Source organism: Osmerus mordax, chromosome 23, assembly GCF_038355195.1.
Source record: "Osmerus mordax isolate fOsmMor3 chromosome 23, fOsmMor3.pri, whole genome shotgun sequence".
Classification (NCBI taxonomy): domain Eukaryota; kingdom Metazoa; phylum Chordata; class Actinopteri; order Osmeriformes; family Osmeridae; genus Osmerus; species Osmerus mordax.
Window position 1 is genome coordinate 3,790,402 of NC_090072.1, and position 16,907 is coordinate 3,807,308.

The 16,907-nt window shown below is 45.2% G+C and overlaps 2 protein-coding genes across 8 annotated transcripts in view; both read right to left on the reverse strand.

Annotated features, from left to right (window-relative positions):
• si:ch73-335l21.1 (insulin receptor substrate 1-B) overlaps positions 1 to 6,577 on the reverse strand; it is a 31,322-nt gene extending 24,745 nt beyond the window's left edge. The window contains exon 1 of the mRNA XM_067261460.1: positions 5,938 to 6,577. Coding sequence (XP_067117561.1) covers positions 5,938 to 6,286 — 349 coding nt within the window. The 5' untranslated portion in view covers positions 6,287 to 6,577. The remainder of the gene's footprint in view (positions 1 to 5,937) is intronic.
• Positions 6,578 to 8,338: 1,761 nt separating this feature from the next.
• agfg2 (ArfGAP with FG repeats 2) lies at positions 8,339 to 16,067 on the reverse strand. Of its 7 annotated transcripts, none has more exons than XM_067261243.1 (14): positions 15,714 to 16,067; positions 14,613 to 14,706; positions 13,401 to 13,516; positions 13,076 to 13,220; positions 12,373 to 12,502; positions 12,074 to 12,178; positions 11,878 to 11,910; positions 10,662 to 10,868; positions 9,968 to 10,040; positions 9,804 to 9,847; positions 9,478 to 9,570; positions 9,200 to 9,310; positions 8,631 to 8,701; positions 8,339 to 8,425 (listed from the first exon to the last, which is right to left on the reverse strand). In XM_067261243.1, the coding sequence occupies exons 2-14, from the start codon at positions 14,664 to 14,666 to the stop codon at positions 8,378 to 8,380; spliced, it is 1,230 nt and encodes a 409-aa protein (XP_067117344.1). In that variant the 5' UTR covers positions 14,667 to 14,706; positions 15,714 to 16,067; the 3' UTR covers positions 8,339 to 8,377. The 7 variants fall into 7 exon arrangements, with proteins under 7 accessions (XP_067117344.1, XP_067117345.1, XP_067117340.1 ...); XM_067261244.1 differs by having other exon boundaries at positions 9,478 to 9,564; positions 12,373 to 12,496; positions 15,595 to 16,067; XM_067261239.1 differs by having other exon boundaries at positions 12,373 to 12,496; positions 15,595 to 16,067.
• Between the last annotated feature and the right edge of the window lie 840 nt (positions 16,068 to 16,907).

The window sequence follows — 16,907 nt, forward strand, 5'->3', positions numbered from 1 at the left end:
TATCTTTACCAGACTTCAGTCCAGTGTCATCAAAGTTAGTGTGATGTAACCTCCCTGGGGTATATCAAGGTGATGGCTTTTAACATAGTCAGGCATAAACATAACATAACTCTAAGAATCTCAAATAATTCAAGTTTATTGTGAATTTCTCAATGTTTCCACCCCACTCTTAGTTAGCTAATGCGGTCTGTAAATCTCAAACAGCTACTCTGGCAATGAAAAGGCCCCTTCCCACCAGATCCTGTTTCAAGTTTGTGATCTCATTGCCCCAAGACACCATGCTGCTCTATAATATTTGGGCAAAGAAGTGGAGTGATGGACCCCTAAATCCTAGCACCCAATATTCAACCTTTCTTTGCTAAATCTTCCTCTCCTCCCACTAGATTTACCAGCGTGAAAAGACAAGGGACAGCTGTGAGTGTCCGTGTGTGTGTGTAAGCCATGGTCAATAGAAGTTAAACCAACCCCCCCCACCGCCCCCTTCCTTAAAAATATCTAATTCGCGCCATCGTGTCCCAGTCTGTCTCTTCCACTCCTGCACTCCCCCATCTCCGCCTCTGTTGCCCCACCCTCTCCTGATCCCGCTTTCCTGACCTCGGGGGACAGAAACACAACACGCACACACCAACCAACTCCCTGAGGTTCATTTCACACATATGGTTTTTGTTATTAAGGCACACACACACAGGCATGCATGAACACATGCACAAACAGACGTGTGCACAATTATCAGAGATGTATTCCTCTTTGTTGTCCCTGAAGAGCCACATGAAAGTGAGTCGGAAGATTAGCTAAAGCGCAGTTTCTACCCCCCCCCCAAAAGGCACCTCATCCCAGCCAAGCGCAGTCAGACTGCCAGCCATCTTGGACCTTGACAGTTGGCCAAATCCTGAGGTAAACATTGCCAACGATGCCCGTCTCACAGACCAAGACAGGAGAAAGGACAAACTGTGCATGTGGAAGTTTCAACTGTTCTCAAACAGCCGCCGCTGCTCTCGAAATTAGAGATAGGGCATATTTGCTTCCTCCAAAGGTCGATCCAATTTTGATTCCTCTAATCCATTGGACGACATGATATACAGCGCTTTTTTTAACTATCAAAATGAAACTAATATATATATATATATATATATTTTGAAAATACATTTCGATTAGGGTGTGTATCAACATATGGGGATCAAAATCATGGCTTACAATGCCTCTTCTGCTGACTTGTGCCCTTGTGGCATATGGACGTGCATCGACTGAGTAGATTGGTTCCTCTGGCCTTGTCTCTCTGTCGATCACAATGGGAAACGTATTGATTTCCTCCATATAGATTTTAGACTACTTATCTGGCAAAGATGCAAACACAGCAACCAGATCTCTGGTGGGCCACTGGTGGCCTACATAGAGTTTGGTTGATCTCATTCAGTAGCTTCCTATTCTCAGAAGTAGTTAACAGTATTGCGCTGTTACATTTCTTGCCTCTATATATATATATATATATATAAAAAAGGAAAAATGGCCAAACCAACATGTTAAATGAAATTACAGGGTGTTAATGTGAGGAAAAAAACTATTTCTAGTAAACATGAGATGATAGTGCAGCCGGGGCTAAAGGTGGAACTGGTTGCCTGATCCGGCTCACCCCGGATTTAGCAGCTAAAATAGCCCAGCCAGTTAAGAATTACGAGCTGGGCTATGGGCTAGGCTAGCTTGAGTTAGTGGCTTGGGAAGCTAGCACACCCACACATGCTCCATCAGTTCCTGACCCTGAGACAATAATTACCGGCTAATTAGGGAGATGAGCAGCGCTTTAGGGGGGGGGGGGGTTTAACATTTAATCACCTCGCTAACTGGCTGGACCCAGCCACCAGTGAAATCTACATGAGATCACACTGACACTGGCTTGGAAGAGTAACTGGGTCGTGGGCTGACTGGAGAGGTATAAATACTACAAGCAGAGCCAAGCTGAGAGGGTCCTCCAAGGTGATGTTTTACTTGGACTAAACTGGGAAGGCTACTTTTAACAGGGTATGAGCCTCGTTTGGTGTTAGATAAGGCCCTTCAGAGTGGAGTACATGGAGATCCTATAATTTGGATATAACCAGCAGACTTTGACACATTCAAAGACCCACAAACTACGTCTGGGTGTGTTTGCACATCCCAGTGAGCAGCAGCGCAGTCTCGTTTTCCCCTCACTACAAGACCTTATATTCACACTGTGTCGTTGTGCACTGCTGGTCAACAGTCCTTGAAGTGGTGTTACAGGCAAGAAGACCTTATTTGCTTCTCAAACCATAATGGGCCTTACTCCTAATACTGCATCTTAGCCTCCACTCACTCCAGTGAATACTAATAGTTCAGTAAACTGCTGCCCTAGGGCTTGATACTGTACTCACTGGTCCGACGGCTTAACTCTGAACAGCTGAATAAATAACAAAGATCCCAATATCTGCGCGCGGCAGCTGGTCTGTATTTGTGTAATTACAGGCGGCCGCGGGAGACGGCCGTGATATTGGACGTTCGCTGGCCGTTTCAGGTAAGGCCTGCAGGCCTGCAGTGCAGCACGGCCGCTCGGCCCACACTGAAACTAGGCTGCGGGCACGCTGACATCTACTGCACTGCTGGCCGTTTTTTCTCTGTTTAGGCCTATATATACACATATATATAGAAGCACATCTAGACGCTTGTGTGTAAGACTGTGTGTGTGTGTGGGGTGCTCCAGGCACACAGTTAAGTTTGTCTATATTATCCATCTAAAACAGACAGCTTAATGACTACCTCCTGCCGTGCCGACTCAGAATCATACACTAGCTCCTGAAGGAAGGCTTGGTTCAAGCTACAGCATGTCATAGGCAACACAGCACTCTGCCCCCAGCCACAGGACCGACAACCTTTAGCTGCTTTACACAGCCATACGACTGACACAGATATCAAATTGAAAGGAAAGAGACAGCGTGTGTGTTGCTATGCAGCATTTCTCCCCCCGATGCTCCCGTTTTGTTCATGCCAGCTTGCAGGGTTGTGAATACTTTACCCCCTCGTCTAACTATAGTTAAGTCGACGGTTCATGTTACCCCATAAACTTTCATCTAACTTGGATGCAGCTCTGAAGACCCAGGCTCCACCCATAGATATGTTCCTATGCTGTCAGAGTGTGGGAGGGTATTCACATGCGTTGTGATGGACACAATCCCAGTGTTTTAACCCTCGTGCTGCCTTCGGGTCACATGACCCAAAGGTTCATAACGAACCATCGTTGTGTTTACCCAATTTTACCCAATACAAAAACAAATAAAAAAAATATTTTAACCTTTGCAATGTGGGGGGTCTGAGACAGCCCAACGGTTAAAAGAAAATGCTTCACTTTGTTTTTGTATGTGGTAAAGTTGTCACAATACGACGGTGGGTCACAATGACTGATGGGTCAGAATGACCCGAAGATAACACAAGGGATATGCAAAGGTGTATCTGTGTGTGCGTGTGTGTGTTAGGGATGCTAGGAATCACTGATTCGCATCGATGCACCGGCATAAAAGTTCACGGTGCAATTGCCCCCATAAAAAAAAAGTGAGCACCGGATAAAATTAGGGATGAACTTACAATCGAATATATGTATATATATAATAGTCAGTAGAGGCCCTATGCCTTTATTATTTCAAAATGTGACCAATAATCTTGTGACCGAAAGTTTTGGATTTATTCCGTCTCTCTAAACCTTCTCAAGGGGGTTCTCAGCCTCGCTGTGTATGTGCTCAGTGGCAAATTCTCGTGAGCTGGAGCCTTATCCAGGCCAGTCACATATCATGGAGGAAGAGATATATGTTTCACCGAACTGTTGTAAATCAAATGTTTGGCTACACTTCAGATTTTTCAAGATGAGGCGCACAATTTCACAAGACACATGCAAATTGTATGTCAGAGGAACACAACAATATGGGCTGTGAGAAAATGCATGCTACTGGTTGAAAAAGTAACTCCAGACCATCGTCTAGAGAACCACACTCGAACCCTGAACCAGCATCAAAGGATGATGGGATCTGGAGAAAGCAGGAGATTATACTGTCATTCAATAGTGCTTCAAACAAACCTATGGACAGTTTAACATCAGACAACATAACAAAGACAGATGTAAAAACTGTTTAACCAGACGAACAGCAGACACAGCATTGTTGACTTAGTCAGCTCTGGAGATTGGTTTACGGCCCAAAACTGGTTCTCCCTACCCTCCCTGTACTCCCCCAAAATCTGAACTTTGAAAATATTGTTTCATCTTTTACAAATTAATCTGTTGGTTTAAAATATAAACAGTGTTCTTTGTCAGCTTAAATCTTCTTTCCTCCAGGGCCTGGCTTAAGAAGGGTGGAAGTTATCCTCAAATCACAGATAGAAAGCTTCCGAAATGTTCAGCATTGAATATTCCTAATTTGGGTAAGTAACAGCCTATGCCATGTCAGTGCATTTACAGTCAGCAGACACTCTTATCCAGAGCGACTTACAGTAAGTACAGGGACATTCTCCCCGAGGCAAGTAGGATGAAGTGCCTTGCCCAAGGACACAGCGTCATTTTCACGGGCTGGAATCGAACCGGCAACCTTCTGATTAATAGCCCGATTCCCTAACCGCTCAGCCATCTGACCCCCCCCCTCCCCCCCGGAGCAGCTGCAGACTCTCGTCCACTGTTGGCAGCTGTGGATGAGGACTGACACACATCAACTCTTCAAGGATGACGGCGGCTTTGTCTTGCTCTCCCTCCCTGGTTTTAAATGCGGCCCACAATCAGCACTTTTATGTAACAAGTCTGTCAGGTCAGGTGCGAGTACCTTGAACCCGTAACTAGGTTTGCCAAGATTGCGTCATGTGGTCACATAGGCTGTCCCTTGGTTTAGAAACACTCAGGGAAATCTGGTGATTAGTGGGTATGGCCACAGCTATTGGTTGCTCCTTCGGTTATGTTTGCACAACGTTTTACACAACATCTGATATTTTGAAATGTACAATATAGGGTTTCATAGTTTGTGCAACATCCACAACCAGCAGACTATGCTCAAAGAGATGACAATTGTAGAGCAGTATATTATCCAATCCATTAGTCCTATTTCTCCCTGTGCCCAGAAATTGTTCTTGACTTTAGCCAGGTCTTAACTTGTTCTCTGGCACCGTTGATTGTTCTTTCCCTGTATGTGATCAATGCCTAACCTAATAATGATTTGTCAGCAGAAAAAAAGGAGAACATACAAAGTCAACAAGGAGAGACAGGACAGAGACATTTGGATGTGTTTGGGCAATGTCCTGATTTAATGGAATGAAGGGGGAGAGGGGCACAATTTGTCACCAATGAACAGGATGGTTCTTTAAAGCCCCAGTGCAAAACCACCAACTATTTGGCATGTATTTGTTTCACTTGAGAAGTGAGAGGAGCACGATAGGGGGCTACGGCGTGTTACCAGGGTGTTGCCGCTCATGTGGACCTTCCAACTCGATAAGATTGTACATATTTTGTTTGCCCTGCATTTAAACGGTGCTTTCACGGAGCTTTGCGTTAAAAACATTCGTTTGCATGCATTTCCTACGCAACTTGCTAATGCTGTAGACGGTGCGAGCAATAAAGTGAGTTGTAGAATGGATTGCTGGTGCCGAAAGCCCCAAATGCTTAGTGTCGTACAACATTAACCCGATATTTGCAAAACAGCGTGTCGCTTTGTGATGCAAACGAGGGTGACATAAAGGTGAAGTCATTGTAAAACAAATAGGTGTATTTCATAATCTGGAACTCTAGAATATTACGTTAATGGAAAGTAGAATCAACACAAACGAGTACTTGAATTGATCCACAGCAATTTGCAGTTAGTGCAGCACTCCTGCCACGTTCACTCACACGACACCGCACCGCGGATCCTAAGCATATGGGGCTCGAGTACTCATGCAGGCAGGCTAGTTTGGCTGACTTACTTTTGCACTGCAAATCCACCATGGCCTGGTACCATTCGTCCTGATCAGTGTCGTTCTCTGCAGCAACGGCAAAGCTCTCCGCCCGCGTGTACAGCACTATCATGTGCTTATTTTTCGAATCAGCCCGTTTGTTGATGTTGAAGCACGTTTCAAGTACCAGGGCTTTTTTAGGAATGGGTGCCTTTCCACGGAATTTCTTCTCGCTCTCATAGTACTCGAGCCGGGCCGGGCCCCGTTCTGAGGCCGTCCGGAGCACAAAGTATCGCCGGTGCATGGATTTCTGTTTTCGTAGGTAGCCGCTCTTCCGAACGTCCTCGTAATTCTGCGGTTCGGTTGCTTGGCTCTCCATGGCACAAGAGTTGTCTTGTTTGCCCGGTAAAATGTAAACTTATCTTATACACTGTAAAATATTTCAACAAGGGAGCAGGGCAATTCAAATCATCCTCAATCACGCTTCCCTCCCTCCCTTAGACACATGCATGCAAGGGAGAGAGGTCCAGCACAATCTTCAGAAAGAAAATAGTAGCTAGCTAGCTGTCGCTCTGACTGTAGAGTGTAGCTCCAATTTAGACGGTCTCTCCACGAGTTTTCAAGCCTGAGCACATGAGGCAACGTCTGCACGAAACAGTCTGCTACTACTATTTCGAGGCTCAGTACTTTAATCTTATTTACTGTATTGCACAGTGCCGACTTCTCCCTCCACTGCCCCCCACCCCTTGCGTGGAGCTACTGTGGTAAACTGTCAGTCAAGCCAGCCCGTAGTGAGAGGAGGAGTGAGAGTGAGGCTCGTTTGAAACTAGTGCGGAATGGGAATCGAATTTCATTTGCCGTTTGGTTCTTATGAACCCAGTCGCATCGCTTGTAGTCAATATTGTGCAAGTTATGGCGATTGCTGTCGATTTTCTGTTTTGACAAGTTTATTTGAAGTTTGAAACCTCACATGTCATCCTGCCAGTACTCATAAAGGACTGGCAATTTGGCTGTCCCGATTTAATTGACAGTTGTACTATTTTAAGATGCCCATGCAGGAGTGATGGATTTAATTGGTTTACGAGAGAAACAACAGGCTTTGATACATTTTCATATGATCAATATTTAACCCAAGGTCAAAAATGCATTCAACACATTCCAGTGTACAAATACATATAATATCTGACTTATTGTTGTTATTATTATTGTGAGGCACGTATTAAGAAAATATCTCAAAATGTACTTTTGTCTGTCTTTGTGACGGATTATGCAATATGATATGTAACCTTCTGCACAAGGTCAAAAATTATTGTACGCATGCGTCATCTGCCGGTTAATAAACGTCATTACGCTACTGGACAGCTTCTGCATACACACAGATGCTTGCACACAGCTTTCGCCTCTAATGAATTCATAGACTGAAGACTGTAAAGAAGCAACAAATTGATTTTATGAACATGAATCCTTCTCATTACAAAGACTTAAATGGATCTTTTTTTTTGCTCATGAAACAAAAAAGTATTGCACCTCCATGTCACCCAACACAACAAGAAACATTTGGTCCATTGCATGAAGAGATGAAATATACATTTTTAAAATTGCTTTTACATTCAATAGCATCTTCTGTAGCCCTCCAAGCGCATGCAGCCTGAGACTGTAATACAAATTATTCTCCTAACCGAAACCCGACATTAGAACAAAACACATATGTCCCACATGTTCACACACCCACAGTACATGTTGGTAGAAGCCTGTCTTGTTATGGTCTCCTATTCACATGCATTAGGAGGTTATTAAGGCTGGCATAACCGTCACTAAGAACCTCTCATGGCTCGTTAACTGACTACTCAGCTGCAAATCTCCTTTTTCTAACTGGCTAATCGGTAGTGTTTGGCGGGTTTGGGTACCTTATTATCTGAGACTTAAAAAAACTGCTGACATACAGTACAATGTAACTGATAGGCAGGTTGTTGCACAGAAGCAGGAGATGGGAGCAGGAAGCAGCAATGGGTGTGAATGTCTGTTTCTCTGGTCGAGGTGGTGAACACACACACACACACATCCGGAGGCCATGACCCAGACAGAGCCCTGAAGGTAGGTTCTGAGTATTATTAAACAAACACCTTGGATTTATGCGTCGCGAAAAAAAAACACCGATGGACACGCACGCATCCTCTCTCTTATACAGACACACACAAGTCGGACACTGTATGCACATTTAATGCGACGCGCATTCTCTCCACACGCGCACGCACACACACAGAAACACACGGACACGTGAACACAGGACACACAGGGGGTCTGCTTGAATACTAGACCTCTCACTGAGAGTGAAAAGAATGGAGAGGCATTGAAATGGCAGCAGCCTCAAGTTCACCCTTCATCTCCACGCCGCCCGCCCCCCCCCCCCATCCCCCCCGTCCCCCTGTTCCCAGAGGTGGGTGGGTTGAGAGGCCCACGGGCACCCGTATCAGATGAAAGGATTTCGTGAGGTTCCTCTGCTGGGGTAAACATTCCCCTGAGAGAAGGAGAGAGAGAGAGAGGGGGGGGGGGGGCAGAGTTACTACACACCAGCTACCATTCTGGCAAAATGGGAACTCTTGAATAACCATCACTTCCTCTTGCATTGAGCCGTTCGTTTGATGCCGTTCCAAACCATTTCCTCAAGTGCTGCAGAGGAGCATCTTGTTGCTGTTGGGGGTCTGAAGTGAGGGGGCACTCACCGTGAAGGGGTTCACTGACATTGGACGAGGAACTTTGGGCTGAGATTCGGGGGCAGGGAATGAGGCAAAACCTGCAAGTACCGAAACACACACACGGCCCCAAAGAGAGATATGTCAGACACAAGCACCAATTGAACAATGTGAGGACTGCTACTCTGTGTTTGTGACCAAACAGCAACATTGGCAGCATACTGTAAGAAGAACTGAATGTGTATTGCCTGTGTGAATTGGTACTCTGGAGGTCTGGGGGGTTGCTGTGAAAGTGAATTATTAGAACTAGGAGCTGGTGCTCTAGAGACTGTCAGACTGCGTTCATTTGATACTTGGCCAAAACACATACGGCTGACATGCCATGGAGGCAGCTGCAGAACACAACGGCACTGCCATGCGCTTCTTGGCAACTCGATATACTCTTCATAAACTGCAGGCAAAATGGCTAGATCTGTGCTCACGTTCTGGCATGGGTTACTTGTGTATTGTAGGAAATTGCCTGCGGTACACAATTTGTATGGATCGCAAAAGAGAAATGCAGTTGAATACAAATAGTAAATTCGATAGATGTTTTGTACCATTGGCTTCCTGGTTGCTGGTCTGCTCATGGGGAAATGCATTCTGGGATGCGGGAGAGGGAAAAGTAGCCGAGGGGAGGAACACTGAGGAGGTGAACACCCCAGCGTCACCTATAGAATCACAAGATGCAGGGTGTTGTGTTACACACAGGATAAGCAAATAGTTCATTTTAGCCACCAATCCAAATGAAGCAAACGACGGGGTGCATCTCAATATGCGAAGAGACGAGCTGGGAGAGGGGGGCCTCTCCAGAGTATTGAGACTGAGCCCATCTCACCTCCCGAGGTGTTGTTGAAGGGGTTACTGGGGGAGAGAGCAGGCTGGGAAGTGGAGCCAGAGCCGGAGCTGAATGGGTTGGGGAAATCTGAGACTCAGAGAGGGACGCAGGGAAACAGAGGGGTGGACAAAAAGACAAGTGAGTCGGTTAGGATACATTCATGACTAGGGGCAATGACTCATTGACCATTTTGTCGGTGCTCAAACATATTGTGTTAGTCACTGATTCATACTTTATTTGAATGTGTTGAATGTTTTGATGATTGAAAGGAAGTGAAAATAGCAGACAGTCAACATTCAAAATATTGATATAAAGAAAGTACCTACTTGCAAATGTTTGGGAGTTGGAGGCAGTCTCTACCCCTGGAGAGCTTAGGTGGAGGATTAAAAAAAATAACTTTTGTTTATGGCACAATACATTAAATTGACATTTCAACTAAATATTTTACATTGGCTGAGACAAAAAAAAAAATTTACAGAACTGAAATTACCTGGCAGGGGTTGAGCTAGAAGACAGCCTGTTTCCAAACAGGGTGCTGTACTGCGGCAATCCACCGGGTGGCGCTAGAAAATCACAACGTAAGTTCAGGGATCAAGTGCAACTGTGTTGTTTTGAGAAATAGGGTTCAAAGTTTTCAATGTTTCTTAAAGGTGTGCACATCATTAGAGTTCACATTAAACACTTTGGGGAAATACTTCATCTGATAGTTAAGCATACTATTAATCTAAGCCAAGGTCTATGAAATCAAATCAATACCTCGATGATAGTTTGCAGGATAGAACGCAACGAAGCATGAAGAAATCCCTGAAGCAGTTTCAATCATGCGCAAGTGATCTTTTCCTACATGTATTTCACACTTTGCTGTGAACGTCAATGTTTAATACTTTTCATATATAATACTTCTTAATATAATATATGAAACACAACAATGCATTATATTTTATTTCAAAGTCTTTCTGTGGCAACACAGTTGTGTGGTACGGCAAGAGCAGACCACACAATGGGGATAATTCACTTGCTAAAAGCCTTGGCATTTAGAGTAAGGACGTTATGCAACATCAATGAGCACATACCCGTTTCTCCCTCTTAGCTCCCCCCCCTCTCTTTCTCGCTCTCTCCCCACTACACAAACATGGCACCCTGACACTGACGCATGCACACACACGTACACTCTTTTTCATTACCCTTACCAGTGCCGGGAGAAGCGTCAGAGAAGACCCCCTCTAGCTGAGACAGCGCCGCATACCTGTCCTGGGGGTTTGAGTTGGGGGCCTGGGGGGGCACACTGAGGGCACCGTGCTGCTGGCCGAGACCCCCAAAGTCCACACTCAGAGACTTGGGGAAGGCCCTGAAGGGTGCCGAGCCACCCGAGGCAGACACCGTACGACTTGCTGTTGACCAAAACAAAGATGGCCGTCTTAAGACCCTTGAGTGACCTGGACAAGGGAGTCTAGGTTCGGTTTGAACACTGGTGGGGACAAACATGAACACTTTCCTTGCATTGCCCCTAATCATTGTTGGGGACGTTTCCATGCTCTCCTAACACTGGTAGACATATTCCAACAGTTCGCTCCTGAACCTACGTCTGTGGATTTGGACCCCTGGCTCCTGCTTGTCTTTTTCAGAATACGTTATAACAAAGGGGATGGCAGTATGCAGGACGTTTTTATCATGTTGTGAACACATACTCCTAAAAATAAACGGTCAACTGCACCCCCATTAGCCACATTGCATGCCATCAGATTCTCACAGGAATTGACTGTGTAGAAGATCAAGACAGCTTAAAGTAGATCTGTTACACATATCCTAGATAAAGTTTGTCCTGGACAATCAGAGCAGCATCACTGCATACTTCCTAGAATACTTTTCACTGGAATGTTAATGGTTGTGATTAAGTGACCTACATAGTACTACTGGCTAGCACAGTAATGTTCAACAACAGAGTGAAATATCACAGGGCTTGTTTTGGCTGGGTTACTGGATATTCCTTTAAAAATAGCATTCAACTTCAAAACTTGTTCTTTATTCTCTGGGGATACGGTCGGCCTCTCTCTCTCTGTCCTTGACTTGGCCACTCCTCAGATCTGGGTCTTTGAAGTTTGAAGCTAACTGATGAAGAGGAAATATCAACCCTAAGAAGAACTGCTTGCTTAGCACTGTTTAGCTAGCCATCAGCATAGGAAGGCCTGAAAATAATGCTAACTATTATTATGATAGAGTAGAACTATGAAATTCTATTCCACCACTGTAGTCTACCATATTTCTACTGAAAGATGCTCCTCATTTATCTCCGTATTTATAAATAATGTAATACAGCCTTCAAATATTGTTTTGTTATGAAGCACTTCATAACAGCCATCCAGTTTTCATTCAAAATCAGTATTTCGGTTGGTGGCTTACCTAAAGTGAAGCTGTTTTTGAAAGTGCTACTGGCTGAAGGATAAACGAGATAAGGATTGATAGAGAGAGAGAGATAAAGTTTGGGGTTGAGGATGGGGGAGGGGGGGAGGGAAGATGAAAACATGTCGTTGTGGAGACAAGCAAGGACAACAGGATGTTCAATTGATCGTGGCTCTGATGGGGAATAAAAAGGTACCTGAGGGTCTGGGGAGGGCGGGAAATGAAGGGGTGTGACTTTGGGCTCCCATGGCGGAGGAGAGAGACCCTGGACGCTGTCTCTCTATTCCACAAAGAAGAGGATCTGAGAGAGAGAGAGAAAATGGAGATATAAAGAGATTCGGTAAGGGAGAAGAAGAGAAAGAGACGAAAGGTGAGAGAGAGCGAGATAGACAAAGATTGTGAACACAGTAAATACAAATATTGCTTCAGGCATGACACCCCCGTCTCTGTTCAACAGCCCCCTCTCTCCCCCAATCCTTGGGGCGGAGTCATCACCTTTCATTGGGGGGTCTCTGAAGCTCTGGGATCGCGAGGGCCGAGCGGTGAAGACATCGGTCCTCATATCGGCGGGGGACACGGCGAGGGGCGCCCGGTCCCAGGAGGAGATCTGGGACTGGGACTGGGACTGAGGAGAGGGAGAGGAGAGGGGGGTGGGGTGTGGTGTGGTGAGGGGGTGTGGGAGGGGGTTGTAGGGTGGGCGACAGAGGGAGAACCAGTCACACTGTGGGCCTCCGCTGAGCTCCCATCTATTATTGACACCAATGTAGCTTTGATGGCAGAACTTCCTGGGGCTCTTTATCTGGTCACCTGCCTCTTGTCTTTAGTACACCACCGCTTGGGTTAACTCTCTGAGCGCTCTCTGTCTTTGGTCTCTCTAACCCTGAGCTATCTCCCTCTCTCTATCTCTCTCTGAGATCACTCCCTCTCTCTCTTTTTGATCTTTCTCTTCAGTCTCTTTCTCTCTCGCCCTCCTGGCTCGAGGTTGTTATGACTTGCCCGTCTGTCTCTGACTCTCTTTCTTCCCACCTTTCTACCTTTAAGTCTCTCTCAGTTCAATCCAATCTGCCTTTTTGTCAGAAATGATCTTTCTCACTTCTCCAACGCTCCCCCTCTTTCCCACCCCTCTTCCTAAGATAGTCTCTAGGCCAAAAGCATCTCTCTCTCTCGCCCTCTCTCTCCCCCAGTTACAGTCTCTCACCAGTGTCCGTGTGGGTCTTGCGGTGGGGGGCATGGAGTGGGAGGGGGCCTGAGCAGGCAGGGGTCCCTGGGCTGGAGGCAATACCTGGACCCCCGAGGCCCAGGGACCCTCCACTTCCCTACAATTCTTACTCTTGGAAAAATGCCTAAAAAAAGAATTAAAAAAAGACACTCAAATTATCTGGAATTATAATGGAATATAATGGAATGTGATCAACATTTTCACCATCCACGTTTTACAGTCATTTTAGCGCACTAAATAAGTATACAATACTGTAAATAATGATCTGTGTGTAGATCTAGTACTGTGTTTTCTCAGCATTTACCATTTCTTCTTCTCATATTTGTCTTGAAGGAACTCTTTCAGTTTCTGGGTGTCTCTTGTGTCAAAGCACCCGTCTGTCTTTGGATCAAACGCACACAGCCAAGTCCTCCTGCCAACCTACACACACACACACACACACACACACACACACACACACACGCACACACACACACACACACACACAAGGGTGTACCAACCCATACACACACACACACACACACACAAGGGTGTACCAACCCATACACACACACACACACAAGGGTGTACCAACCCATACACACACACACACACACACACACACACACACAAGGGTGTACCAACCCATACACACACACACACACAAGGGTGTACCAACCCATACACACACGCACACACACACACACAAGATAACAATGTCAAACCATCCCTGGAGAAATGCCAAATTTTGGCAGTACAAGTGATTGAAATGAATATCTAACATTCACCGCCACCATCATGTTCGGCATACATTCCAAGTCATGATGAAGGTGTTGAATAACACACATCTCTTCCTCCCCTCACACTAGTTTATACGTTTGACTCACATTTCCTGATCAGATATTCACATGTGAATCATCACATGCACACATCACTGAATACCAAATGTATCTGCAGTACTGCAGCTGTTTAACATGATCTTGCAAGAATCTTTCAGAGCAGCACATACTCTCGCACACATACCCAAATACTGTGCAGCTTAGTTGCTGGATGTGCTATAGAGTTTGCTCTGGTTCAGTCTTGCAGAGGAGCTCGACTGGTCTGACTGGTCGAGACAAGGGACACAGCAGTTACTAACCCTGAAAAGATAGGACCTTTTCTGCAGAAGAGCCCATCTGGATGGGTAGGAACAGTATGTAGGAGTATGATATAATACTCCTGCCATAACCTCGAGACACTGATGAATCTACACTGTAGATACGACCTAAATATCTTCCCTAGCCTCAGCCCACTAAGGATCATATATAATTTATGATAAGACTATTAATACCACTGTAATACTATCATTCATCTTTATTCTTCCAATTCATTGTGAGAGGAATATTTTCAAATATACTTGACCATTAGATTGTCGAATGATCAAGGTGAGGTTTTTGATCTAGGTGTATGGAGAAATAATATACTGGGGCAAGCCCAAGTCCCGCCCTCGTGCCCACCTGACCCCGTGGGTAATAGATGCAGCTCATCTGCCACTCACCTCGTTGCCATGGTTTTGCAGAAACTCCACTTCCTGTTGGGAGAAGGTTGTCATGGAGATAGACTTCACTCTATGGGGAGGGTTGAGTCCTCGCCTGAGGAAGAAAGAAATGGGGAGAGAAATAGATCAAAAGAAATGGAACATGTGCACGCAAGTGAGAGCATTCCAGATTCCTTGTGCTTCTAATGCTGATAAATCACACAAAAAATAAAGCAGATAGAAGGGGGGGGGGGGGGATGCACATGGTGATTGTGACAGGTGTTCAGGAAGGTGAAATAGGCGGTTGCAGTGAAAACAAGCAGTGCGGAATAATTACGTATTAGGCTACAGTTTACAACATGGGTGTTCTAGGATGCATGTTTCTTTCTTCGGTGCTTAACTATTCAATGTGAAAGAATGCGCGAGACTGTGAGGAAATCTTCTTATCTGAAACCAGGCGTCTGAAAGCTATTATGAAATGACCAGTGTAGCATGGCATAGGCCTATAATCTCTTGGACTAGGCTATGCTCTGCATGCGGAGGGGCTACGGTACGGGATAGCCTAGGAAACGCCAAACCTTGGACCATGACGAAATGAAACGTAACTCAAGCGCGATTAACGGGCACGCCTGTAAATGACAAAGTAGTCTAATTATGAACTCTCGATAGGAAGTACACATGTATGAAAGGAAGGAAGGAAGACACCCTGCATAAAATATTTTTTTGCGCATTGCCTGCTGCTTTACACTTGCCTGAGTATGGCCCATATAAAACGTTTTGACAATTACGCTACTGAAATGTACAGATGGTTGCATCTAGAATGGTAAATATCTGCAGTTACGCTTATAAGCATATGATAATGACAATATAACGCTAGGCTATCATGATAACCTTTTCGACCCAATAGTAGCCTAACCAATAAGGCAGACTACACTATCAGGCTATTTTAGATATTGATTCCCCCCCCCCCCCCCCCCTCTCCAATGTGTATTCATGTACTTACAACATTCCAGAGCACGACGTGCACACGAAGCAGCCCACGGTGATATCGATGTATGTCACCCCGGGTTGGCTGCACTCGAAGCAGTGTTTGTTTACTCCAGCTTGGGCGAGTTCGCGTACCTTGCGGGCGCATATCTCTTGGTTGTCCCGGTGTTTTCGGTTCGACATTCTGACTGGTATCTCGGCCCACTTCCCTCCTCTTCGCCTCTTGGTCGGTCTAGCGGAGACTATAGCCTGCGGCTCGTAAAGGCTGTGAGCCGCTTACCACTAGCCCTTCCCGCTATCCTACCTAGTTCTACGTTTACTCTCCCTCACGCCCGCATTATGAAAAAGATTATGCGGCTTGCGCTCACGCGAATTGAGATCGATATGATAGCCTACTACAACATGCATCCGCTGTTGTCGTAGAAAATGTGGGAGAGAGGACAACAAATGATCTGCAAAGTTGAACTAGGTCGTTATTTAGCCTGTTTTTTCATTGCTAGTAGTCTTTGCTCTTCGGAGTGGCAAAATCTGTCTCTCGGTCTGAGTGAATATCTATCCGTCTGCTCCACTCTGCTCACCATACGCACACCCCCGTTGGCATATTATTGCGCTCGCGCCTGTCCTTCTAAGAAGACGCGGCGCTTTGGAAGGTTGACAGATATTTGGAACCCAGAGGCCAGTCAACTAAAGTACAGAGACACTTAGCACAACAAATATAGTCCAAAATGTTTGCCTAGAAAAAGTGAACAAGTCTAACATAGAAGGTTAGATTGATTAAGAGACTTGATATTGTTTATTATAATTTATTGTTACATTTGATTGTCATTTATTTTTATTGTCACCCGGCAACACAACACATTGTAACCACTGTCATGGGAAAGTACATTACGCCCCTTGAATGACGTCCTTCAAGAAAATTTTTTGTTTCCTGTTTCTGTCTTTCAACTCCGTATTGCATTAATCTAATAATATGATGCTACACTATCATAGGCTATACCCCGTTGCACGTTGTATAAAACTGTAATAAACAAAACGATATAGCATACAATTATGTTGCTTGACGATTCCCTAACAATACGCTCTGGCATTGGTCAAGTCAAACATGACACATCTGTTACGCAAAATAAATCCAACGTAAGAACCAAAACACTTGTTTCTCTGTAGAGATTTACGTTTGCACTCTAGTGCGTGATCTGCAGTGACGAATTTTGGTCACAAGGGAGTGCTATGTACCCTGTCATATCTAGGCGTTTCGAACCATGTCCTCCAAAATCTTGTGTAACTCACTTGTCATTTGAAAATGCAAGAGTTTACTTGGTTATGGATGTG

Excerpts from the sequence above, each read along its gene's own strand:
- agfg2 (XM_067261238.1), bottom strand. The coding sequence starts at position 15,761 with ATGTCGAACCGAAAACACCGGGACAACCAAGAGATATGCGCCCGCAAG. Across the intron at positions 12,503-13,075 it reads CAAGACCCACACGGACACTG|TCCCAGTCCCAGTCCCAGAT; the intron begins GTGAGAGACTGT and ends CCCTCTCCTCAG. Across the intron at positions 9,848-9,967 it reads TCTAGCTCAACCCCTGCCAG|CTCTCCAGGGGTAGAGACTG; the intron begins GTAATTTCAGTT and ends CCTCCACCTAAG.